At 38.6% G+C, this 26,230-nt stretch overlaps 2 protein-coding genes across 2 annotated transcripts; both read left to right on the top strand.

Annotated features, from left to right (window-relative positions):
* Positions 1–237: 237 nt before the first annotated feature.
* Positions 238–621, top strand: LOC109207326 (LOB domain-containing protein 22-like). The gene has a single exon (XM_019370224.1). The coding sequence runs from the start codon at positions 238–240 to the stop codon at positions 619–621; it is 384 nt and encodes a 127-aa protein (XP_019225769.1).
* Positions 622–4,117: 3,496 nt separating this feature from the next.
* LOC109207325 (LOB domain-containing protein 27-like) lies at positions 4,118–18,979 on the top strand. The gene is made up of 2 exons (XM_019370223.1): positions 4,118–4,407; positions 18,847–18,979. Exons 1-2 carry the CDS (start codon positions 4,118–4,120, stop codon positions 18,977–18,979), a joined length of 423 nt encoding a protein of 140 aa, XP_019225768.1.
* The last annotated feature ends 7,251 nt before the right edge of the window (positions 18,980–26,230 follow it).

Genomic DNA, 26,230 nt, shown 5'->3' with positions numbered 1-26,230 from the left:
AAATCTAGGCTTATTAAATGTATTTAAGTAAGAGTCAAATCCTGTTATCTTAGATGTAATCTGATTTTGTAATTAAAACATTAAAATCATTATATCTTGCTATATATATATTTCTTAAATTGCACTGTGTTTAATCAACTCATTTCTTCTCCATTTTTATATTAACAAGAAAATAGCTAGGGAGAAAAATTTGCTTTGTAATTAAGTATTTAGGGTTAATTCCCAGGTGAAAAGAAAATGGAGAATGCAGATCCGGTCATATCTAATGAAAAATGTGCAGCATGTATGTACCTAAGGAAAAAATGTGCTGCAAATTGCCAATTAGCTCCATATTTTCCTTCCGATAGAACTGAAGATTTCCAAAATGTTTATCAACTTTTCGGCGTAAGCAACATCATAAATATGCTTAATTCAGTTGATGATGATGATGAGCAAAAAGGAAAAATGGCAGAAAGCTTAATTTTAGAGGCAAAGATTAGGAAAGAAAACCCTGTGTATGGTTGCCTTGCTATTGAAAGAAAACTGAGGTTAGCAATTCAAGAAACCGAAAAGGAACTTGAAATAGTACAGAAAACAAATGCATTTTACAAAGAAATGGCCAAATCTCAAATGCAAAAATAGCTCGTTAGATCTTCCTTGGACAAGGTAATAATATTCCCCTTTAATTTCAATTTGTTTTCCTAGATATATAAAGTGAACATATAATTAGTTTTTGCTAGCAAACCCACCCTGTTATCTGTGTCTCAACCAACTTTTTTCTTATTGGAAAATTTCTCTTTTGGCTTTTGAAACTTCGATTTGTGACTGACTTCTTTCCCTTACCCTCACATGCATCATGTGTCTATACTTACTATCTATAAACGTTCAATTCTTATAAATCTTTTTTTATTTTAATTGCACCTTTCAAGTTAGAATATAATCTTTAGCAAATTTACACTATCTTTTTTGCTTAAACATGCCGTCTGCAACAACTAATTTTTATATTTATTTTTCTTCATTGTAGGGTTGAATTCGAGGAGTATTAAATGGAACCTAGTAAGTAGTGGATTTGCAATGAAGATGAAGATCGTAGTTGACGCAGATTATTTATAGAGTTTATTGATCGCCAGAGCTGTCACACCTCCTTTTTCCTACACACCTACCCCGAAGGATAATGTATAAGGGAGTTTTTCCAATTAAAGTGACATTATTCAAAATGGGATTATTTATTTATTTCAGAGTCGCCACTTGGGATAGGTTTGGCTTTTGGTGTCCCAAGTCACCGATTTATCTTGAATCCCAAATCGAGGAAAATTTCGACTTCCCGAAGGGAATCTGCGAACCAGAAATTCTAAGTAAGGAATTCTGTTGACCCGAGGGAAGGTGTTAGGCACCCCCGGATCCCGTGGTTCTAGCACGGTCGCTTAAACTATTATAATTGGCTAAAAATCTGATTTTTATACATGTCATCCTATAGTGCAATTTTGAGATTATTTACCGCTTTTAGTTAATCTTTTTAAGAAACAGAACGTCGTTTAAAACATATTTTCGGATCATGTCACATGAAATGCACCCGAACCCTCGACACATTTTATTCAACGTTTTGGGATTTGGATTTGGGTCACATGAAATGCACACCCGAATTTAGGAAGGTAAAATTATTAAAGAACGCGCCTAAAGCGGCTAACGTGTTATTAACTTTGCGGGAGGCCATGAAAATTCGCTAAATGGCACGTCCCGGTTTCTAAGTATTTTAATATGAGTATTTAGAGAGGGCCACGCAATTTATGAATTTTGTTTGGTGTGGCGGACCTCGTTTTATTTTAAAGGCCATCCTAAACGGGACTATTATTATCTATTAAAGATTGTCTCTAAAGCCTAATTAATTGGCATGATTAATTGAATATTATTTAAGGCATTCTAGCAAGACTTAGGCCTCAAGATCATGTCCAAATCCAAACAAACGGATCTCCATGATCGAAGACCGCTTAATTCAAATTTGCTACTTAGCTCGGAAAAATCCAAACTCGATATTATGAAATTAGACTAACAACTTTGAATATGGATTCAAATCTTCAGTATGTTGGGCTGCGAAAACTGGCCCAGAAACCCAATACAAATCGGACAGAGTGTTGGTTCAAAGGACCAACAATATCTGGGTTTGTTATCATGTAATTAAGCCCAAACCTCATTTACATAACAAACCAGAATGCTAATTTTAAAACCAACTTGATCTAATGGTCTTATACTAAGAAAATGCCTAAGCTTATTCAAGTCAAAGATGTATTAAAACAGGCCAGTCGAATTCGAATCGTATAGGCGTTAACTAACTCATGGATATGGTGATGAATTAACATACCTAATCTAGACTTTGATAGCAATTTCAAATCCTTAAGCTAAACTGGAGTATAATGTAAACACTGATATTGAGTTGGACTCTTTGAATTTACTTTCGAACAAATTAACACAAATCGGTCCTTTTAGAGCTGCAAGAGATGATTCAAAGCTTCAAACCATGATAAACTGTTCTAAAACTGAAACTAACTTTATCAGATTGAGATCACATTTTACGCTTAAATTTTATGACAAACAAACAGAACTAAACCTATTCGATCTAGCCTTATTAACAGAATATCTGAGTAACTATAACAGTCCAGCAGTTCAATTTAAAAGCAGTTCGAACAGCCCTAATTACACAAATGATATGAAGTTTCAAATAAACATGAATGTTCTACATCTTTAAACTAAAACAAAACAGGAAAAACCCAGAGATCAACTTAAACAGCACTTTATCATTTAATCCTTCAAATCAGACCTACATTGATCATTCACAGTTCACACGAGATCAAAGGAGTACCTGGAATTGAGGCAAAATGAGAGAAGAAGGTAGAGTCAGCAAGTTCAACAGCAGTACAATAACAGGAATCGGCAGCTCGAGATCTATTGTAAACCCAGAAACAGTATCAAACAGCCCAGGACAGGTTCTAACCAGTAAACCACCCAAAACAGCTTGAATAAACCCAAACAAACTTGGAATTAAACCCAGGACAATCTCTGACACTTCAGCAACCAATACACAAGGAATATTAAGCTATTTCTATCCTTATCTAAGCTGGAAACTCAAATCAACAGCCAGAACTCGAAATTAAACTAAGAAACTTCAATAGAATAGCATTTTTTGGAGTTTTTTGTGCCATTTTTTTGGGTTTTTTTTTTTTGAAATTTAAGATCTAGAATGAATGTTTTTACTCTCAGATTTCAGATTCTTCTTTTGAATTTGAATTTTTCAAATTTTTTAGACCTTTCAAACTTGTCAAACAACGCAGTAGAGACTGCCTTTCATAGGCCAAAATTGGGGCTCTTTCAGATTTTTTACTTTACACCTTTAGTCCCTCTTTTATTTTCAGTATTTAGCTAGTTAGTCCCTAATAGACTGACTTGTTTCTCAAGTTACACTACTAAATTTTCTGAAATTCCATTTTGAACCCCATCTAGAAGGCTCTAGGAGTTTCTAATTCAGTTATTTGCAGGGTTTTCTTTTTGAAAAAGCTATACTACCCTTGATTTGATTCTGAAATTTCTTTTTGTCTACAACAACCAAATAATATTGAAATGTCAAATGATGTTATAGATGTACTATAATATCTATTTACTATAAAAGACGAAAAATATAAAAATAAATGGAGTTGTTATAGAGAAATTTGAATGTACTCTATATACGTAATTTAATTTAATTTTTAAACCTAACGCAAATACCCACGTACTAAACTTCGCTTGAATTGTAATTACATATGTCCCATGAATCACAAGTAACCAAATATGAACATATTTATTAACAAGTAATATGAAGGATTTGCTACCAAAAAAAAAATTAAGTATATTGCTCATTTTTTAGAGAACAAAATCTAGGCTTATTAAATGTATTTAAGTAAGAGTCAAATCCTGTTATCTTAGATGTAATCTGATTTTGTAATTAAAACATTAAAATCATTATATCTTGCTATATATATATTTCTTAAATTGCACTGTGTTTAATCAACTCATTTCTTCTCCATTTTTATATTAACAAGAAAATAGCTAGGGAGAAAAATTTGCTTTGTAATTAAGTATTTAGGGTTAATTCCCAGGTGAAAAGAAAATGGAGAATGCAGATCCGGTCATATCTAATGAAAAATGTGCAGCATGTATGTACCTAAGGAAAAAATGTGCTGCAAATTGCCAATTAGCTCCATATTTTCCTTCCGATAGAACTGAAGATTTCCAAAATGTTTATCAACTTTTCGGCGTAAGCAACATCATAAATATGCTTAATTCAGTTGATGATGATGATGAGCAAAAAGGAAAAATGGCAGAAAGCTTAATTTTAGAGGCAAAGATTAGGAAAGAAAACCCTGTGTATGGTTGCCTTGCTATTGAAAGAAAACTGAGGTTAGCAATTCAAGAAACCGAAAAGGAACTTGAAATAGTACAGAAAACAAATGCATTTTACAAAGAAATGGCCAAATCTCAAATGCAAAAATAGCTCGTTAGATCTTCCTTGGACAAGGTAATAATATTCCCCTTTAATTTCAATTTGTTTTCCTAGATATATAAAGTGAACATATAATTAGTTTTTGCTAGCAAACCCACCCTGTTATCTGTGTCTCAACCAACTTTTTTCTTATTGGAAAATCTCTCTTTTGGCTTTTGAAACTTCGATTTGTGACCGCTACTTATACGTACCAAAGAGACTTCTTTCCCTTACCCTCACATGCATCATGTGTCTATACTTATTATCTATAAACGTTCAATTCTTATAAATCTTTTTTTCATTTTAATTGCACCTTTCAAGTTAGAATATAATCTTTAGCAAATTTACACTATCTTTTTCGCTTAAACATGCGGTCTGCAACAACTAACTTTTATATTTATTTTTCTTCATTGTATGGTTGAATTCGAGGAGTATTAAATGGAACTTGTGAGCGTTACTGTGTTAAATCAAAAATCAGGAAAAAAAAACTGTTAGAAAAAATAAAAGAAACTGGAAAAACAGAAGAGTTTAAGAAATATTCCGAGTCCACAATTTTCTTGTGTGTCCTTAAGGAATTTTAACCCCTCACACGTTGCCAAGGTAATGGATTAAATCCTCCCAGGATAAAACGGAATAAACCTTCCTGCAACAGTGGCAATACAAACTGCAGGATACCAACGAACTCAAAGAACGGAGCAAAATCACACTTATGAATTTGAGAGAGAGGGACTGCGAATTAGGATGCAGTATATTCAGAAAGAAAGAAGTTCTGGAGTGTTTTTCGTGTGTAGAAAATGGAGCCTTGCCTCAGAATTTATAGGCAATTATCAGAAGAGGTGTCTGGAAAAGGTGCCTTTTCAGAAGAATACGCTGCCTGCCGCGGTTCTACCGCGGTCGCGGCAGAACGTTGGTCAGAGAGGCTTTCTGAACCTGCCTGCCGCGGTTCTGCCGCGGTCGCGGCAGAACCGCGGCCAGAGAGGCCCTCTGAACCTTCAGCAGGGTTCTGGCGTATTTTCAGCAGTGATTTGGCATTTAATTAATTATTAAATAATTAAATAAATTTTGTCAAAAAATAATCTTATCGATCGATCATTTGACAAATCCAAATCCAAATCCAAATCCAAATCCAAGCCGAAGCCGAGCCGAGCGAGCGACGACGACGGCGCGAGGGTTCATTCTCTTCAACTCCTTTTAAGAGCTTTAAGAAGTGATTCTATATTTAAGCACACAAATGTGGTTGTCCCTCACCAATGAGGGACAAAGTGCAAGACAAAAGTTCACTTATTCAAATTTTCAATTTTCCTCCATTTTATTTCCCTCCATTTCCAATTCACACTTCTTCTACTTTAAAGCTCAATGGCTTAAAGTCCAACAATCCCCCACATGAATGGGAATGGCTGTATCAAGAAAGATCATAGATGAAAGCTATGTGATTTTGCAAGTAAGGATTAATTGCATCTGGATAAGTAGGTTTCCCTTTGAACTTTCCGTAGTGAACATATGTCGGATATACTCCGTCAATCGGTAGATTTGATATCTTTGAACCGTCGAACTTTAGTGTATACCTAGACAACCATATGTCACATAACCAACCCTTAACCGTCTTTTGGTTCTCATTGTTGTGTTCGTTTTAGCCATGAACACCGCCTGGTTTCATAAGTGCGTAGAGAATTGGCCTTACAAAATTCTCATTGAAGCGGCTTCCACTTCACACTTACATAGGTGATTCCTAAACGTGTAATCCTTTAGATTGACACTATTTGATAAATACCTCATCAAACTTAGGTAATCATTAAAGAACGTGTAAAGTTCTATCCTTGTTACTGAACATTGTCTTCATCACGAGAAGGGACCAAAGATTTTACTTTGACAATGTTGAACCGGTCAATCACAACTTTGTTTGAGCTCCTTGAACCTAGATCTCGGAACATCCAAAATTCTAGGTAGAGTTACCGCCATGTTGACTTGTCCTCGGCCATAGTCCCATTCCCTTAGATGATTTCTCAACTCCCTCTCTAGTTAAGCCTTTTGTAAGCGGATCCGCCACATTATCCTTTGATCTTACATAATCAATAGTGATAATTCCACTAGAAAGTAGTTGTCTAACGGTGTTATGTCTTCGTCGTATATGACGAGACTTTCCGTTATACATAACGCTCCCTGCCCGTCCTATTGCAGCCTCACTATCGCAATGTATGCAAATAGGAGCCAAAGGTTTTGGCCAGAACGGAATGTCTTCTAAGAAATTTCGAAGCCATTCAGCTTCTTCACCGGCTTTATCCAAAGCTATAAACTCTGATTCCATTGTAGAGCGAGCAATGCACGTTTGTTTGGAAGACTTCCAAGATACTGCTCCTCCACCAACAGTAAAAACATATCCACTTGTGGACTTTGTTTCTGTTGAGCCGGTTATCCAATTTGCATCACTATATCCTTCGATAACCGCAGGATATTTATTGTAGTGCAAAGCGTAGTCTTGGGTATATTCCAAATATCCCAGAACTCGTTTCATTGCTACCCAGTGATGTTTGTTGGGATTACTTGTGAATCGACTAAGTTTACTTATCGCACAAGCTATATCAGGTCGTGTACAGTTCATGATGTACATTAAGCTTCCCAACACACGAGCATACTCCAATTGAGACGTACTTTCACCTTTATTCTTTATGAGATGATGATTTAAGTCAATTGGAGTTCTTGCACTTCTAAATTCCAAGTGTTTGAATTTTTCAAGTACCATTTTCACGTAATGTGATTGAGACAAAGCTAGACCTTGAGGAGTCCTCTGGATTTTAATTCCTAGAATTACATCGGCAACTCCTAAGTCTTTCATATCAAACTTACTAGCAAGCATGCGCTTAGTAGCTTGAATGTCGGCAATGTCTTTGCTCATTATTAGCATATCATCAACATATAAGCAAACAATGACTATATGATTTGGAACGTTCTTAATGTAAACACATTTATCACATTCATTAATCTTAAAACCATTTGACAACATTGTTTGGTCAAATTTCGCATGCCATTGTTTGGGTGCTTGTTTTAGTCCATAAAGAGACTTAACAAGTCTACACACCTTCTTTTCTTTTCCCGGAACCACAAACCCTTCAGGTTGGTTCATGTAAATTTCTTCCTCAAGATCACCATTTAAAAAGGCTGTTTTTACATCCATTTGATGGATTTGAAGACCATACAAGGCGGCTAACGCTATTAGCATCCGAATGGATGTAATTCTTGTTACCGGCGAGTATTTGTCAAAATAGTCAAGACCTTCTTGTAGTCTAAATCCTTTGACAACAAGTCTTGCCTTGTATTTGTCAATAGTACCGTCGTCTTTCATTTTCTTCTTGAAAATCCATTTAGAACCCAACATTTCGTTACCTGGAGGAAGATCAACCAATTCCCAAGTATGGTTGCTCAATATGGATTCTATTTCACTATTGACAGCTTCTTTCCAATATTGTGCCTCTGAGGAAGACATTGCTTCCTTGAAGGTACGAGGCTCATTTTCTAACAGAAAAGTCAGAAAATATGGACCGAATGAAGTAGATGTCCTTTGACGTTTACTTCTTCTCGGATTTTCTTCATTAGGCATACCATCTATTATTTCCTCCCGAAGTCGTTTTGACTTTTGGTAGGTCACTTCACTTTCCTTTTTATACGGATAAATAGTTTCAAAGAATTCAGCATTATCTGATTCTATTATCGTATTAACGTGAATCTCTGGATTTTCTGATTTATGAACCAGAAAACGATATGCCTTGCTATTGGTTACATATCCAATAAACACACAATCAACCATTTTTGGACCTATCTTAACCCTTTTAGGTTTAGGAACTTGTACCTTAGCTAAACACCCCCACACTTTGAAGTATTTCAAGCTAGGCTTCCTTCCTTTCTACTTCTCATAAGGAATGGATTGTGTTTTACTATGAGGTACACGGTTGATTATTTGGTTAGCTGTAAGTATAGCTTCCCCCCACAAGTTCTGTGGTAAGCCAGAACTTATTAGCAATGCATTCATCATCTCCTTCAACGTTCGATTCTTCCTCTCCGCAATTCCATTAGATTGTGGAGAGTAAGGGGCAGTTGTTTGGTGAATAATGCCATTTTCCAAACATATTTCTTCAAAAGGAGATTCATATTCGCCACCCCTATCACTTCTTATCATTTTGATCTTTTTGTTTAGTTGCGTTTCAACTTCACTCTTGTATTGCTTGAAAGCATCAATTGCCTCATCTTTATTATTAAGTAAATAAACATAGAAGTATCTCGTGCTATCGTCAATAAAAGTAATAAAATACTTTTTCCCACCGCGAGATGGTGTTGACTTCATGTCGCAAATATCTGTGTGAATTAAGTCTAAAGGACTTGAATTCCTTTCAACGGACTTATAAGGATGCTTAGCATACTTTGATTCCACACATATTTGACATTTGGAATTAATGCAATCAAATTTTGGCAATACTTCTAGATTTATCATCTTTCGCAATGTTTTGAAGTTTACGTGACCTAAACGCGAATGCCATAAAGTGTTTGACTCAAGTAAGTAAGAAGAAGCATTCACTTTATTGATAGGAACTGCTATTACTTTTAGCTTAAAAAGGCCCTCATTTAGGTAACCTTTTCCTACATACAAATCGCTCTTACTTAGTACAACACTATTGGAAACAAAAATACATTTGAATCCATTCTTGACAAGAAGTGAAGTCGACACAAGATTCTTGCGAATTTCTGGAACATGGAGGACTTGGTTTAGAGTCACTATTTTTCCCGACGTCATCTTTAACGCAATCTTGCCAACTCCTTCAATTTTGGCTGTAGACGAATTTCCCATGAAAATTCTCTCGTCGGGTCCTGCGGGGGCATAAGAAGAAAATAACTCCTTGTTAGCACAAATATGGCGGGTGGCTCCAGAATCTATCCACCATTCTTTCGGATTTCCTACCAAGCTGCATTCAGACAACATGGCACACAAGTCTTCCATTTCATCTTCAACCATGTTGGCTTGATTTTTTTTCTTCTTATCATTCTTTGGCGCACGACAATCCACGGCCTTATGCCCAGATTTTCTACAGTTGTGGCAATTATCCTTGAACTTTTTCTTGCTTGGGTAATTCTTTGGTCCAGAAGCCTTCTTTATTCCGGAAAACTTTTCGGATTTTTCTGCTGGTGCCATAGCATGAGCAGGAGTTGAACGGCTTGACGAGGCAGTCACATTTTTAACAGTAGCACCCGTTCCCGCAACATTTCCATTAGTTTGATTTTCATTCATCATTTTTTCTGTAAAGTTGGAAACAAAACAGAACTTGGTTAAATCAGTGAAGTTTTGATATCTTCAAACTGAATACCAAACCAAACCTACAACACGTAACAATGGTGAAGTTTTTATATACTTCAAACCCGTACGTTTATTATTCCGGTAAAGTTTTTTATATACTTTAAACCGGACAGAACAATTATTGGAGTAGAAAGCAACAAGGCTTTAGTCTCCAAAACAGTATACAAAATATGAATAACAGTTTAATATATGTTTCAACACAGAAACGTTAGTATAAAATTCCTTAAGCTTGTGAGCGTTACTGTGTTAAACCAAAAATCAGGAAAAAAAACTGCTAGAAAAAATAAAAGAAACTGGAAAAACAGAAGAGTTTAAGAAATATTCTGAGTCCACAATTTTCTTGTGTGTCCTTAAGGAATTTTAACCCCCTCACACGTTGCCAAGATAATGGATTAAATCCTCCCAGGATAAAACGGAATAAACCTTCCTGCAACAGTGGCAATACAAACTGCAGGATACCAACGAACTCAAAGAACGGAGCAAAATCACACTTATGAATTTGAGAGAGAGAGACTGCGAATTAGGATGCAGTATATTCAGAAAGAAAGAAAGAAGTTCTGGAGTGTTTTCGTGTGTAGAAAATGGAGCCTTGCTGCAATTATCAGAAGAGGTGTCTGGAAAAGGTGCCTTTTCAGAAGAATACTCGCGGCAGAACCGCAGTCAGAGAGGCTTTCTGAACCTGCCTGCCGCGGTTCTACCGCGGTCGCGGCAGAACCGCGGCCAGAGAGGCCCTCTGAACCTTCAGCAGGGTTCTAGCGTATTTTCAGCAGTGATTTGGCATTTCATTAATTATTAAATAATTAAACAAATTTTGTCCAAAAATAATCTTATCGATCGACTGACAAATCCAAATCCGAAGCCGAAGCCGAAGCCGAGCGACGACGATGGCGCGAGGGTTCATTCTCTTCAACTCCTTTTAAGAGCTTTAAGAAGTGATTCTATATATAAGCACACAAATGTGGTTGTCCCTCACCAATGAGGGACAAAGTGCAAGACAAAAGTTCACTTCTTCAAATTTTCAATTTTCCTCCATTTTATTTCCCTCCATTTCCAATTCACACTTCTTCTGCTTTAAAGCCCAATGGCTTAAAGTCCAACAGAACCTAGGAAGTAGTGGATTTGCAATGAAGATGATGAAGATCGTAGTTGACGTAGATTATTTAAAATTTTATTGATGCTCATATACTAGTGTTGAAAAAAAACAAAAAGAGGAAAAATAATAGAGTACTCAGAACAGAAGCATATTAAAATTATTGTGTTTTATTTTAATTTTTGCATCGTGATGAAAAAACATGGGTTCCATACGACAGTTTACATGTCCTAATTGTCAAATTGCTACTTCAAATTATATGAATCTATACAAGCATGAAGACAAATTATGAAAACGGATTTGTATTTTTTGTTTATCTCTAGATAAATGCTGAGCAGCCATTTTATATTCTTAAACCGAAACGATATTGTTTATTGGAACTACAGACGCTTGTTAGCCAATAAAATAAATAAATTTTTGTGTTATTCATAAAATATAAAAATTTAATTAATATTTTAATTTCATTTTAGAAAGAAGAAACAAACTCTATAGAAAAAATTCAAGCCTTACCAAACCCAATGGCAATTGCATACTAATATTAATATTAACTAAACAAAGAATTTAGAAGAAAGAGAGTGGAACAAAGAAAATGAAAAGAAGATCAAGTTTAGGGGTGTTTTAAGGTATTTTACTTTAACAAAACATAAGTTGTCTCAACGCAAAATAACAACGTAGCTAGAACCATTTATTTCGAAAGCAATGTTTGAGAAACTTTCTTCAAATTTCATTTATTTTTTTTCAAGATTAAAACGTCTGGATCTGAATACATATTTGAATGTCAAAATGTGCATTAAAATTAAGATATATGAATCTGAGTACACATCTGAATATTAAGAGGTGTATCAAGATCTGAATACTAAATGATTAAGACTGTTTGTTGTTTAACATTTGAATGTATAAAATTTGTCTTTAATTAAAAATTAACAAACATAAAATTAATCTAATATTCTATCAATAAAATAGATATTTTTTAAAATATGGTAGTTAGTGGTAGTGGCGGCTAACAGTGGTGCTTGTGAATGCCAACTAGAGGCGGTGGTAGTGGTGGTGGAATTTTGGTTGATGGTGATGGTTCTGAGTAGTAGCTAGTGGTAATTGACAGTGATGGCGATTATGGTTGAGAATGTTGGTGGTAAGTGATAATAATTAATAATGGTGGGTGGTGATGATGGTTGTTGTGGTTGTGATTGAGGAAGGTGGTGGTAGTTTATAATGGTAGACAGAGTCAGCTATGATTGTTGGTAGTGATGGGGTGGTTAGTTGTGATAGTTGAGGTGGATGAGTTTGTGGTTGTGGTTGAGAATGATGGTGGTGGGGATAGTGGAGATTTTGATGGTGATTGTCGATAATGGTGGATGATTGAGGAGGAGGTGGTGGTGGTTGAGTATGGTGGTGGTGGGTGGCATGGTAATAGTTGATAATGGTAGGCGGAGGTGGCAACTAAATATGGATGATAGCATCTTAATGATTAAAATCTGAATGATTAAGATTTAGACCTCCATTAAGTGCAAACAAATGAAGATATCAATATGTATTAAGAGTGTCTTGAGCTGATAGTAATTCTTTGTTAAATTTTCAAATCCATGTTCGGGATTAGGTTTTAGATATTCTCATACAATAATATGTAAAATGTATATCACTTTAATTTTCATAATGAAAGCGCACAAAATAAACAGCTTAAAAGGAAAAGAAATTTTCAGTAAAGCCAAAATTAAAGTAGCTAAAATACTGACGTTTTGATTTAATAAGTTTTCAAAAATATTTCTGATTTTATTTTAATAAAAGCAAAATATTCTGGAAATCTTAAAACAGCTATAATGTATAACGCACATCGAAAAATTGGGAGATGTATGGGGCAATAATTTAGAAATACATTTTGTGCTACAGCCCTCATATCTTATAGAAAATTCTGAAGCAATCTTTCTTAGGTGGCTTACGCCCCCACAATACTTGAGCTCTCCTCAATCCTCCTGGATGCTTATCTCTAGACTTGCCTCGCAAAATTTATGAATTTTTACAGCGATATCTTTCAATTCGAAACTAAATAGTTTCTTAAGTACATAAATTTTAAAATTAGAAGTCTACTCTTAAACTAAAATTAGGAGATGTCACGATCCAAAAATCCAACTAGCTGTGATGGCACCTAGTCCGACCCACTAGGTCAGCCAATAAACAACTATCCAATTTAATGAGATTTAATGAGAAAATATATGAAGAAATAACTGAGCTTATATACAAGGAATTCCCAAGAACTGGTTGTACAAATCATGAGCTTCTAAGATTTAGAGATTACAAAGCTAGTATGAAACAAATACACCATCTGTCCGAATATAAAAAACAGATTTCATAAGTCTAGAGCTTCCAAGAACAAAAGGTAGTTGTAACCGGAACGCAGGTACATCTTCAAATTCGGCTCTCGTCGAACACCGCAACATCAGCAGCCAGCATTAGCATGCCAGGTGCAAAAGTGTAGTATGAGTACAACCGACCTCATGTACTCAATAAGTAACAAACCTAACCTTAGGTTGAAAGTAGTGACGAGCTAGAACAAAGGTCGAAGTCCAACACCAATAGCCAATAACAGTTCATAACAACATAATGAAAGTAAATAAAGAAGTAACTCAGAGATAAAATGCTCAGCTCGTTCACAATTCCAAAAAATAGGCTTGCTTTTCAAGTATATTAGTGAAAGTCCAATTTCTTTACCAAAATCGCCAAAAAAAAATATGAGTAAGTTTGAAAACTATAATTTTTCCAAAAGCTTTCAACAGGTAAATGTTTCATTTTCAAATGGCATGAGGAAAATACATCTCTATTCCTATATGCCGATATGTGTGAGAAGTCACGAATGACACGATACCATACAACGTGAGAAAAAATGCATCTCTATGCCTTTAAGCCAAGTGTGCATGTCAAATGCAATGCGACTCAGTGATAAAATCATATGCATACTCTCTGTCATGACCCGGAATTTCCACCATTGGGACCGTGATGGCGCCTAACATCGCACTCCCAAGCAAGCCAACGTTAGAGTTTTATTCACCTTTTTGCTTTACATTTCATAAATTAAAATTAACAAAACTAAATCAAGTTGAAATAATATGGAAGTACGTAAATAACCTGTTATCTATATACTATTAATAATATCATAACTGTTACTACCCAGAATCTGGTGTCACAATCCACGTACATACTATGAATTACTACATATATCGGTCTGAAAGAAATTACATCTGTTGGAAACAAAAGAAAACAGAAATGTAGAATTGTAGAAGGGGACAGTCAGGGCCTGCGAACGCCAACAGGACTACCTTGGGTCTCCAAACTGTGAACCTGCAGCCAATCTCTCAATCAGCCACTACCTGCTCTGAAATCTGCACAGAAAGTGCAGAGTACAGTATCAGTACAACCGACCCCATGTACTGGTAAGTGTCGAGCCTAACCTCGACGAGGTAGTGACGAGGCTACGACAGGGCAATTACAATATAACCTGCATACAGTATATAATAAAGCGAAAAAGAAGTACGGGACAAAATAAAACAGTAACTTGCTGCAAAAATGAATACGGAACTCAAATATCTTATCAGTACCCAGCTATAACCAATCCTTAAGTGAGATACAAAACTGCTGAATAAATTCACAGCAGAAGAAGGATACATAAACAATAAACTGATGCGGCACGCATCCCGATCCCACCATATAATTAGTAACAATATGAACATTCATTACTCCGTATCAATCCACCCTTATTCCTCCTGTTGCGGCGTGCAACTCGATCTCACCATACAATAACAATCCATCCTAATTACTCCTCATTATATCACCCTTATTTTTCTTGTTGCGGCGCGCAACCCGATCCCACCAAATAATCTTATTTTTACCTAAGGGTGTCTAACGGGTGGGCCGGGCCGGGCTGGGTAGGCAAAATTTGGAACCGTACGGGTTGGGAACCGGGCCGGTTACGGGTTAAGGCTTACCGGGTTTAACGGGTTCGGGTTCATCCGGGTAAAAAATGAACCGTAAAGGTTACGGGTACAAGGGGCCGGGTCGGGCCGGGTTAGTGTAATTTCAAAATTTTTTTTCTTGTATTTTGTATAGCAATTTTAATTTATATTAATATAAAGAAAAAATATAAATAATACAATGAAGATGGAAAAATTGCACTTATAAATTGCAAGTGCTACATTTATTTCAAAATTACAAAATTGAAGTTTGCATTTAACAAGTAGATTAACGAAAAAAGAGTAAAACTAAATTTTCATACATAATAATACTTCAAATTAATCTAATAAACTAAAACATTAAGCATAAAATACGTCTAATAATTTTAAAATAACACAAATTGTCTCAAATCAACTTAAATACGAATTTCTGGAGGACGCTCAAGACAACTCTTCATATGCCTCCTTAAAGAGCCTGTGCCACACTTTGGACGAAGATTTAAGACTCGACCACAGTTCTTGCACTTTACTTTCTGAACTTCTTCATTTTCTTCTACCACCTCAAAGTGTTCCCAAACATATGAGCGCACTCTAGAAGTACGGGGCATGATTTAACTTGAATTGAGAATTTGAGTTTGAGAAATGAGAGATGAGTGAAGAAATGAAGAAGAGGGGGGTGTATTTATAGTTTTTCAAAGGGCTAATTAGGTAATTACAAAAGGTATTTATTTATTTTTTTAAAAAGCCCAAAAATGGGCTATTTGTGCAAATCTGCCGTTGGGCAACGGCCCCAAGGCCAGAAGACTATTGCCAAAAGTCAGAAAAAGGCAGGACCCATTATAAAAAAAAAATTAATGCAGCCATTCCGGTTCGGGCCGGTTAACTGGTTCTACAGTAAAAATCGTTGACCGGGTTTGACCGGGCCGGTTAACCGGTAGCCCCAAGTGAACGGACCAACCCCCTTACCCCATTAACCCAGCCCACCCGGCCCCCTTTGTACCGGTCTGGGCCGGTTCCAGTTTCAACCGGTCTAGACCGGTCCGAAAACGGGCTGACCCGGCCTGGTAGACACCCTTAATTTCACCCTTTTTCCTCCTCAATATATCACCCTTATTGCTCATGTAGCGGCGTGCAACCCGATCTCACCATATCAGTACCAATCACAAAATAAGAACAGAAATTTCACAATTTGACTCAAACTCCTCATGGTATTTAACCTCAACTCAAACAAACGGATAACGATAAAATTATGAAACTTCACTTGAATTATGTTACTCAGCGAAACCAATCCAAAGTATACTAACAAACACTGATAGCCAGCTCAAACCAATAATATGAATTAGTGAAACCACATAACATCCAATACTTTTGAAACCGAAAACAATAGCCGACAAGTAGCAACTAAACATGGAAATATCAAATAAACAGGTAGCAGTTAAGGCAGGGAACAATATATTAAGAACGGGAAGGGGACAGTCAAAAACAGATACATTGGCGGCGCATAGGTACTCGTCACCTCACCTATACGTCACACACATGGATTTCAACATAGCAATTATGTCGGGCATCCCTAATCCCTCGAGTCAAAGTTAGACACAACACTTACCTTGATCTACAGGCCACTCACTGCTCAATTACCGTTTTTCCTCTAGTTTCCACCTCTGAACCACTCGTATCTAGTCATAACTAACTCAATAACATCAAATATAGCTAAAGAAATAAATTCCAATACATAATTATAAGTTTTCCAACATTTCCCCCAAAAAGTCAAAAACCAACCCCGGGCTCGCTTGGTCAAAACTCGAGGTTCGGACCAAAACTCATTCACCCATTCACCCCCGAGCCCAAATATGTAATTATTTTCGGAATCCAACCCCAAATCGAGGTCTAAATCCCCAAATTTGAAAAATCCCCAATTCTCCTAAAATCCCTAATTTTCTACCCTTAAAAACAAGATTTAAGACTAGAAATCTAATAGATGTTGATGGAAATTGAAGGAAATGAGTCAAAGAACACAAACCTATGATCTGGTGTTAAATTCCCTCTTCAAAAATTGCCCTAGGTTGAGTTCTAATGGAAGAGATATGAAATTTTGAACCATTCCCGTTTTGAAGTCTGTTTTTAAGACACTGGACAGGTCCTCTTCGCATTTGCGAGAAGCCTATCGCGATCGCGAAGCTACGGCCCTGATGGCCTACGCGTTTGCGAGTTACCATACGCGTTCGTGAAGGCATACTCCCCCCAACCTCCGCGTTCGCGAGCCAAATGTCGCGTTCGCGTAGAGTAAGCTTCCTCTCCCCCAGGTCCCAATGCTTCGCATTCACGATAGCCTGGTCACGTTCGCGAAGGGTAATGCCCCCAATGCTCCGCATTCGTGACAAGTACTTCGCGTTCGCGTAGAAGGAATTCTCCTACAAGCCAACTTACTCTTCATGTTTGCGAGAGTCCCTTCGCTAACGCGAAGAAGAAGATACCAGATGACAGCTGAAGCCAAAAACACCAAATTTTTCAAGTCTAAAACATCCCGTAGCCTATCCGAAACTCACCCGAGCCCTCGGGGCTCCAAGTCAAACATGCACACAAGTCAAAAAACATCACACAAACTTGCTCGCGCGATCAAATCGCCAAAATAATACCTAGAACTATGAATTTGGCACCAAATTGCATGAAATTTTCAAGAAAGTTTTAAAAATTCTATTATCTCAATCAAAGGTCCGGATCACGACAAGTCAGTCCCGTTTCTCACCAAATTTCACAGATAAGGTATAAATATCATAACGGACCTGTTTCGGGCTCCGGAACCAAAATACAGACCCGGTACCAACAAGATCAAATATTAACCAAATTCTTAAAACCATTATAATTTCAGTCTTACAATTTTCGTCAAAAATTCATTTCTCGGGCTAGGGACCTTTGAATTCGATTCCGGGAAAACGCCCAGGTCCCATATTTTACTACGGACCCATCGGGACAGTCAAAAAACGGGTCCATATTCGGTTCTGTTTACTCAAAACGTTGACCTAAGTCAACTAAAATTAACTTTTTAGGCCAAAAATTATTATTTCATCAATTTTCCACATAAAAGCTTTCCGGAAATGCGCCCGAACTACGCATGCAAATCGAGGAGGAATAAAATGAGGTTTTTAAGGCCTTGGAACACGGGATCGAGTTCTAAAACATAAGATGACCTTTTGGGTCATCACACTCTTAGAGTATCAATTCACTCAGTCCTCCCAGTCACTAAGTCCTTACAGCCACTCAGTCCTCACAGTCACTCAGTTCTCACAGCCACTCAATCCTCACAGTCTTTCAATCCTCCCAATTACTCAACAACGCTAAGTAGGTACCTGCGCTCACTTGGGGTGTGTACAGACTCCGGAGGGGCTCCTTCAACCCAAGCGCTATAATAAGCCAATCATGGAATAAATCAATAAAACATGTTGCGGCGTGCAGCCCGATCCCATAAACATCCTCACCATTAAGCCATCGGCCTCACTCAGTTATCAATCTCTCCAGTCTCTCAGGCTCTCAATGTCATGAAAAATCAGCCCAAAAATAATGATGTGATGTATCAACAAATGGTAACAAAGACTAAGATATGATATGCATATGAATGCGTATGTCTAAGTATGTAACGCAATCTAAGTAGATCACTCAACCGCAGAAATGACCTCAGTGGGTCCCAACAGGATAAGCATGTAGCTTAGACGTGATTTGATAGGTTTCGGCGTCGAATGAAGAAGTTTGAAATTCTAAAGTTCATTAAGCTCGAATTGGAGGGCGATTCATGATTTTAGCATTGTTTGATGTGATTTGAGGCTTCTAGTAGGTCCGCGTTATGTTATAGGACTGGTTGGTGTGATTGGACGGGGTCCCGGGGGCCTCGAGTGGATTCCGGGTGGTTAACGGATCGAATTGGAGTTGGTAGGAAGAGCTGAAGCCTATTGTCATCTGGTGTAACCCACCTGCGAGGTCATGGTTGCAGGTGTGGAGCCGCAGAAGCGGCCAAAGGAGCGCATATGCGGTTGAGAAGGGAGAAGGCTGGGACAGCAGATGATGTCATCTTGCCGCAGAAGCGGGACCGCACCTGCGGAAGGAGAAGCGCAGAAGAGGAATGAGGAGGCCTGGTGAAGGACCGCAGATGCGGTAGTGGGGCCGCACTTGCGGAACCGCAGAAGCGGTCAAATGACCGCAGGTGCGGAAAGAATGGAGGCAGTGTGTTCTTTTAAAATCGGGAAATTGGCCATTTTTCTCCCATTTTCATTTGGTGTGGGCGATTTTGGAGAGCTCCAAGGGGATATATTCTTCAAGTGTCACAAGGTAAGTTGTTCCCACTCATTACAAGTTAAATACATGATTTAGATACGGATTAAAGTATGGAAATTTGTAGAAATTTGGGGTTTGAGGAAAACCCTAAAAAATTGGTATCTTTGGATTTTGACCACGATTTTGGAGATGAAATTGAGATTAAATTGTACATTCGAGTTCGTGAGGTTGTGGGAAAACTTTATCTTCGAAAATTTTCGGAATCCGGGCACGTGGGCTTGAGGGCGGTTTTTGTTAACTTTTCGATCGGGGTTAGAAATTGTTATAAATTGGATTATTATGAGTAATTGAGCATATATTAATGGGTTTGCATAATTATTGGCTAGTTTTGGAGCGTTATGCATCGATTTGAGTCTTCGCTAGGGCGTGGAATGCCGATTATGGAACTTCGGAGCGAGGTAAGTCTCCTTTCAACCGTGTAAGAGGGAATTGTCCCCATAGGTGAATTAATTGGATATGTGCTCCTATTTGTGGGGCTACGTATGCACGAGGTGACGAGAGTCTGTGCATAGCTACTATTATGCTTAAGTCCGGGTATACTAGGACCCAAAAGCATGCTTTACTTGAAATAATTGTAACCTTATTGACAGTTTAAATTGTTTTAATCATATCGAAGTGATAAATGATTTTCTAAAGGAGTTAAACTTCGTTTTCGCGACTTGTAAAAGAGAAATTGACACCTCCTTGAATAATGATTTCCTTGATGAGGTCTTGATTAACTGTTTGAATGTGTGTTTCTATGTGTACCTGCGTCGTATGTATGATTCGCGAGCGGGGTGATTGTTTATTTATATTTGATCGCGTCGCATGTATGATTCACGAGCGGGGTAATAGATGCATCTATGGTTCGCCCCATTCAACCCTCTGGCAATGCACAGTTTAAATATTTGTTGGATCGGGCCGTACGACCTCGGCATGATTTCGCATGCTTGTATTGCTTGCCTTGAAATTCACAGATGTTGATATTTGTTTCTCCCTGGCCTGAGATAAATGTATAAATGATGAAAATGAATTTGGGAATTTCCTATAAATGAAAGAAATGTTTACTTGCCTCATGCAATTGAGTTACAGCCATTTATATAAAAATCCTCGATTTACTATATTAATGGTATAATATTATTGGACCACTAGTAAGTGTCGAAGTCGACCTCTCGTCTCTACTTCTTCGAGATTAGACGGGATACTTACTGAGTACACATTGTTTTTGTACTCATGCTACACTTGCCGTGTATTTTTGTTGCACAGGCACGTGTACCTCTAGAGGCCTGATGGGCGTAACAACATGGATGATACGGAGACTTAGGTGAGCTGCATCTCTCGAGGCGACCCGCAGCCAGCATAGTCTCTTTCAGTGTATTGTATTTACTTTCTGTCCAAATTTGTATTCCGAACAGATATTGTACTTCATTTGATTTCCTAGTGATTGCTCATGCACTTATGACTCCGGGTTCTGAGATGATTTCGGGATTATTCAGTAAAATAAATTTTGTAAAGACATCATTATTTATTCAGTGAAGTTTATTATTCAGTGTTTAATGTTTAGAAGAAATGATTTTGAAAATATTGAAACAAAAATTTACTAGTTATATGGTGTTGGCTTGCCTGATAGTGGTGTCCGGTGTCATCACAACCCTTAGTGGATTTTGGGTCGTGACAGAGAAACTTTTACTTATTAAAAATTTACTAAACTTTTACTTATTAAATATTTCCTTATTTGAAGTATGTAAAGCTCCTAAAATTTAGAATTTTGAGTGCAGCAGAGAATTTGCTATTTTTCTCTCCTAAGAGTGTTACTATCTCATGTTAAAAGTTAAACTTTTAGTGTAATTATTTAGAATACGTAATATTAAGCATGTTAAAATTTACAATATTAGATATCAAACTCTTTGCACACGAGATTTCTTAGTTCATCTAATGTTAAGCGCGTTGTAAGTTATTTGTTATTTTTTTACGTGATTATTTTTTATTATTGTATATGGTGGAAATCGGAGTGTCGATTTCGACGACTGGATTACACTCTGAGTCCGAGTTCTGGAAGCTCGAAGTAAGAATCAAGCCCGGCCCGGATGAGCGCACCTCGAAAAGCAAATCGGGGACCCGTCATGATCTGCCTCGAGGGCAGTACAATTTCGAGGGCACTCAAGAAAGAGCAGGAATTTCTCAAGGACACGTGGGTCAGGGCATGAATTACAGGATAGGATTTGTACGAAATGGTACAAGTTCGTACTAGGTTGTTATACAGCTGTACCAATAGAATTCTTTGTCATAATTGGAAATGTACTATATCAGGGTATTCCTTTTCTATATAAAGGGGACCCCAATCTTTGTAAAAAGAATCTCATTCTCTGCAATAGAACATTCTACTCTGCTTTTTTTGTTTACCGTGCTCAACAATTGTTCTTCAATTTTATTGTCTTTACTTTATTGTTCATACTTTATTGCTCTTAGCTCACCTCGAGGCCCCTAAGATAATCGAGCTCGAGGTCCTTATTACTTTAACAACAATGGTTTGGTTCATCAATTCTTCTTATTTAAACTTAATATTATTTGTACATTCACTAGTATTAGAATAAATCACATATCTTTAAAACCACAAATCATATTTAATTGTTACTCACGTTTTTCGAGATAAACAGTTTGGCGCCCACCATGGGGCTAAAGATAATAGTGATTATTTTAGTGCTAGTTTTCTGGTAACATATGTTATTCTTCACACTTTTTCTTGGAAAAGATTCTTTGATTTCAGGCTAAGATATGTCTAGCACACAAAAAGCACCTGCTCATGACAGTGAGGGACTCGGAGAAAATAGTGGTATGGTGTACCACCCATAAACCTTGAGAGAGTGCCAAATATGGAGCCAGTTGATATCAGTTCGCATAACACTCTAAACACCGACGCAGGCACAGACCCCGTAAGGAATGCACACAGGGAGGCTCGGCCAGGGGACCAAGGAACGCCAGGAATGGAAAAGGGGGAGTCAGCCTCCAAGTGATATTCGAGATGCTAGAAGCTCAGCAAGTCCCCATCGCTCAACTTCAGAGTCAGAATAGAACTCCAAACACAGCCGAACCAGCAAACACTCGGCGTGGTGAACCAACGCTAGAAAGGCCCGATGAAAATGGCTCGGGGGCTGACCCCGCTATTATTAAAATTCTTGAAGAACTAACCAAAAGAATCGAGTTCGGAGAAAAGAAAATTGAAGAAAATGACAAAAAGGTGGAGACATACAATTCAAGGGTCGACCAGATACCAGGAGCACCTCCCATTTTGAAAGGACTGGACTCGAAAAAATTCATGCAAAAACCTTTTCCCCCAAGTGCGGCTCCAATGCCCATTCCCAAGAAGTTTCCCATGCCCGATATACCGAAATATAATGGAACAACTGACCCTAACGAACATATTACTTCATGCACTTGTAGAATCAAAGTAAATGACTTGAACGACGATGAAATCGAGTCAGTACTATTGAAAAAGTTTGGGGAAACACTATCAAAATGTAACGACCCGGCCGGTCGTTTCATGAGTTACAACCCTGTTTCCCCCATTTCTGCCCCTTGATGTGTTTTTCAGTTGTATTGGATCATATCGTGTTAGTTTTGTTGTGTTCGGAGCGGTCTTAGAGTGGAATGAGACACTTAGTCTCTTAAGTTGGCCTTTTAGTTGGAAAAATCAACGGAAGTTGACTTGTGGGTAAATGATCTCGGAATTGGGTTTTTATGGTTTGGATAGCTTCGTTAGGTGATTTGGGACTTAGGAGCGTGATCAGAATGTAATTGGAGGTTCGTGGTAGATTTAGGCTTGAATTGACAAAATTAGAATTTTGGCGTTTTCCGGTTGGTAGTGAAAATCTTGATATCGGGGTCGGATTGGAATTTTGGAAATTGGAGTAGGTCCGTTGTGTTATTTGTGACGTGTGTGCAAAATTTCAGGTCATTCAGATGAGGTTTGATAGGTTTTTATATCATTTGTGGAATTCAGAAGTTTTGGGATCCTTAGGCTTGAATTCGATGGTGATTTGATGCTTTGGTGTTGTTTTGAGTTTTCTAAAGGTTGGAACGAGTTTGAATGGTGATAGGTGACTTGTTGGATTGTTTGGTTGGGGTCCCGAGGGCCTCGGGTGTGTTTCGGATGCTCAACGGGTCATTTTTGGACTTGAAAGGTTAGTAGATTTTGCTGGTATTTTGTTGCAGAAGATTTGTTCTTCGCGTTCGCGAAAATTTTCCCACGTTCGCATAGAAGAGCTTGGTCAGGGGGTGAAGATTCTCTTCGCGTTCACGAGTAAGGGGACGCGTTCGCGTAGGTTTGGGTCTCTAGTGAATCGCGGACGCGTGGGTGGCGTCGCGTTCGCGTAGGGTAGTTGGAGCAGCTGGGACCCCGGGAATTTGTTCATCGCGTTCGCGTAGGAAGGATCGCGTTCGCAAAGGCTCTGGCAGCTGAAGCTTCGTGTTCGCGGGAAGGAGCTCGCGTTCACAAAAGAGGAAAGAGTGAGCAGTGGAGTTTTGTTCTACGCGAACACGAGGAGGATGTCGCATTCGCGATGAAGGTCGCATGTGGGCAGAATCTTAAGTTCAAAAATGAGGGTGTTAGGCCATAATTTCAAAACTCATTAGAGAGCTCGGGAGAAGGCGAATTTAGAGGGGATTTTCAAAGGAGTGATTGGGGTAAGTGTTCTTCACTTGTTTTTGGTTGAATTCCATGATTATGTCTTGATTCTTATCATTTAATTTGGGAATTTGGGGTGAAAATTGGGGAAAATGGAAGAAAATTTGGAGAGTGGATTTTTGGGATTTGGATGGCCATTTGACGTAGGATTTTGGTGAATTTGATATGGATAGACTCGTGGGAGGAAAAGGGTTCTAATGGTGTGACTTTTATCGGATTTCGAGACGTGGGCCCGGGGGTCGGGTTTGGCCGATTTCGGGATTTTTGATGTAATTTGATTATTTTCGCGTGGGCTTTGTTCCTTTACCATATATTGATGTTATGATTCTGATTTTGGATAGACTCGGGGCGATTTGAGGCCGAGTCGAGTGGCAAAGGCATCGTGGAGTAGATTTTCATCCGGTTTGAGGTAAGTAACGACTGTAAATCTAGACCTGAGGGTATGAAACCCCGGAATTTTGTGTTGTTTTGATAAATGAGGCGACGCACATGCTAGGTGACGGGCGTGTAAGTGTGCACCGGTAGGGATTGCGACTTGGTCCGTCCCGTGGCAGCTGTAGAGTTGCTTATTTTGATAAACTCTATATGATATCTATTTGTTATAGGAATGAATCTGTTAATTTGGGCTGAATGCCATGTTTGGGGCCTTGTGCCGAACTGTTTGGACCCTCAGGGGTATTTTACTACTTTCCTCACACTGTTTTGATTCGAAAGCATATCCTCAGTCATGATTTTTACTGTTTACTTTTGATTCGGTTTTATTACACTGTTTTAAATATATGAAAGTTATTTGGGCTGAGTTTCCCTAATTTTTACTGAAATGCCCGAGTAGCTGTGAGGTTGATGACTGAGATAGAGGTCGAGGACCTGATATATATATATATATATATATATATATATATATATATATATATGGATCGGTTTGTACGCCGCAGCGATATAGCGCTTAGGTTGTAGGAGCTTCTCCCGAGTCTGCACACCCCCAGTGAGCGCAGTCGACTACATATTTGCGGATCGGGCTGCNCCTTCACCTTCACCCACCTCCAAGAGACCGGTCAACGTAGTCTCGGATTCGTCTGATGAGTCCGTAGCAAGGAGTGAAGAACAATACTCCACCTCCCCCACAACTTCATTATCTGGGGAGAGTACAGGATATGGTGAGAGAGGTGAGCCTCAAGTCGGGGGAGTTGATCGAACCAGAAAACCTGAAGCCTGGGCAGACAGATTTGTGAGTGAGATAGCGTTCCACAAATTTAGAGAGTGGTGGCCCGTGAGGAAATTGATCCCGGAGAGACAATTCATTGACAGTGATCTTCTACCCCTCAACCCAAAGGTGCAAGAGCGATTCCGTACTAGAGATGGCTGGGGCTTCTTCAAGGAGAGATGTATTGATGCCAATGAGCATATGATAGAAGAGTTCTATTGCAATGTTTCTCATGTGGTTAAGGACACAAAGGCGACGAAGGTGCGGGATAAAATGGTGGTTTTTGATGGGAAGTCCTTGAATGAATATTTGGGGTTCAAAGAGGAGGATGAAACAGAATACTTAGCGAAGCTAGCAATGGGTGAGGAGGTGCGTCCCTGGTTGGCCGAGTACTTGGCAGCCCCGGGCACTGTTCCAAAATGGTTGAAGGCGGGGGAGAAGATTCTACGGAACACATTCAATTTTGAAGCAAAGGGTTGGTTGACATTCGTTTGTAGTAGACTTGATCCCGCCACACATGATCACTTAGTTCCTCTTGCCCGGGCTGTTCTTGCGGCATCTATCATGGCCGGGCTTCCTCTCAATGTGGGCAACATCATCTCGAGGGTGATCTCTGCAGTCGGACAGGAGACCAACACAAACTACCCCTTCCCGAACACTCTGTCCATGTACTTTAGGGATTTGGAGGTGAAGAAAAAATGTTTTGATGTCAAGACAAAGCCGGTGGCCCCCTATTCATGGTATAGCCAGTTGGGTTCAGACAACCCAAAATCCAAAAAGTACCAGCCACCCACCTCTGCCCCAGCTGGCCAGTCTGAGGAGCCAGTTGCGGTAGAGCCTTCTATTGAACCATCCTCCATCCCGACCACTTCCACCAGTGAGCCCTTACCCCCAGGTCCTTCTACTTCAACTGACCCGGCAGTTCCTGTTTCAAAGACTCATCGGTTCACTGCCCACTAGCCCAGTCAGTCTTTAGCCAGTCTAAACAACTGGATGTTAGCAGCGACATCCAAGTTGTCCACATTGGCTACTACAGTTGAGGCACATTCAGCACCAGCCACTGCTCAGATTCCTCCTTCCATTGAGGAGACATTGAAGAAGCTCCTGGCCAACCAGGAGTAGATTTTGGAGACCCAGGCCACCTTGACTACGGCGGTAGCCTCGCATGGCAAGGCT

The sequence above is a fragment of the Nicotiana attenuata genome, unplaced genomic scaffold (genome assembly GCF_001879085.1).
Source record: "Nicotiana attenuata strain UT unplaced genomic scaffold, NIATTr2, whole genome shotgun sequence".
NCBI classification, from domain to species: Eukaryota; Viridiplantae; Streptophyta; class Magnoliopsida; order Solanales; family Solanaceae; genus Nicotiana; species Nicotiana attenuata.
Note: the sequence above shows the minus strand (reverse complement) of the source record. Positions and strands in the feature narration are given on the sequence as shown.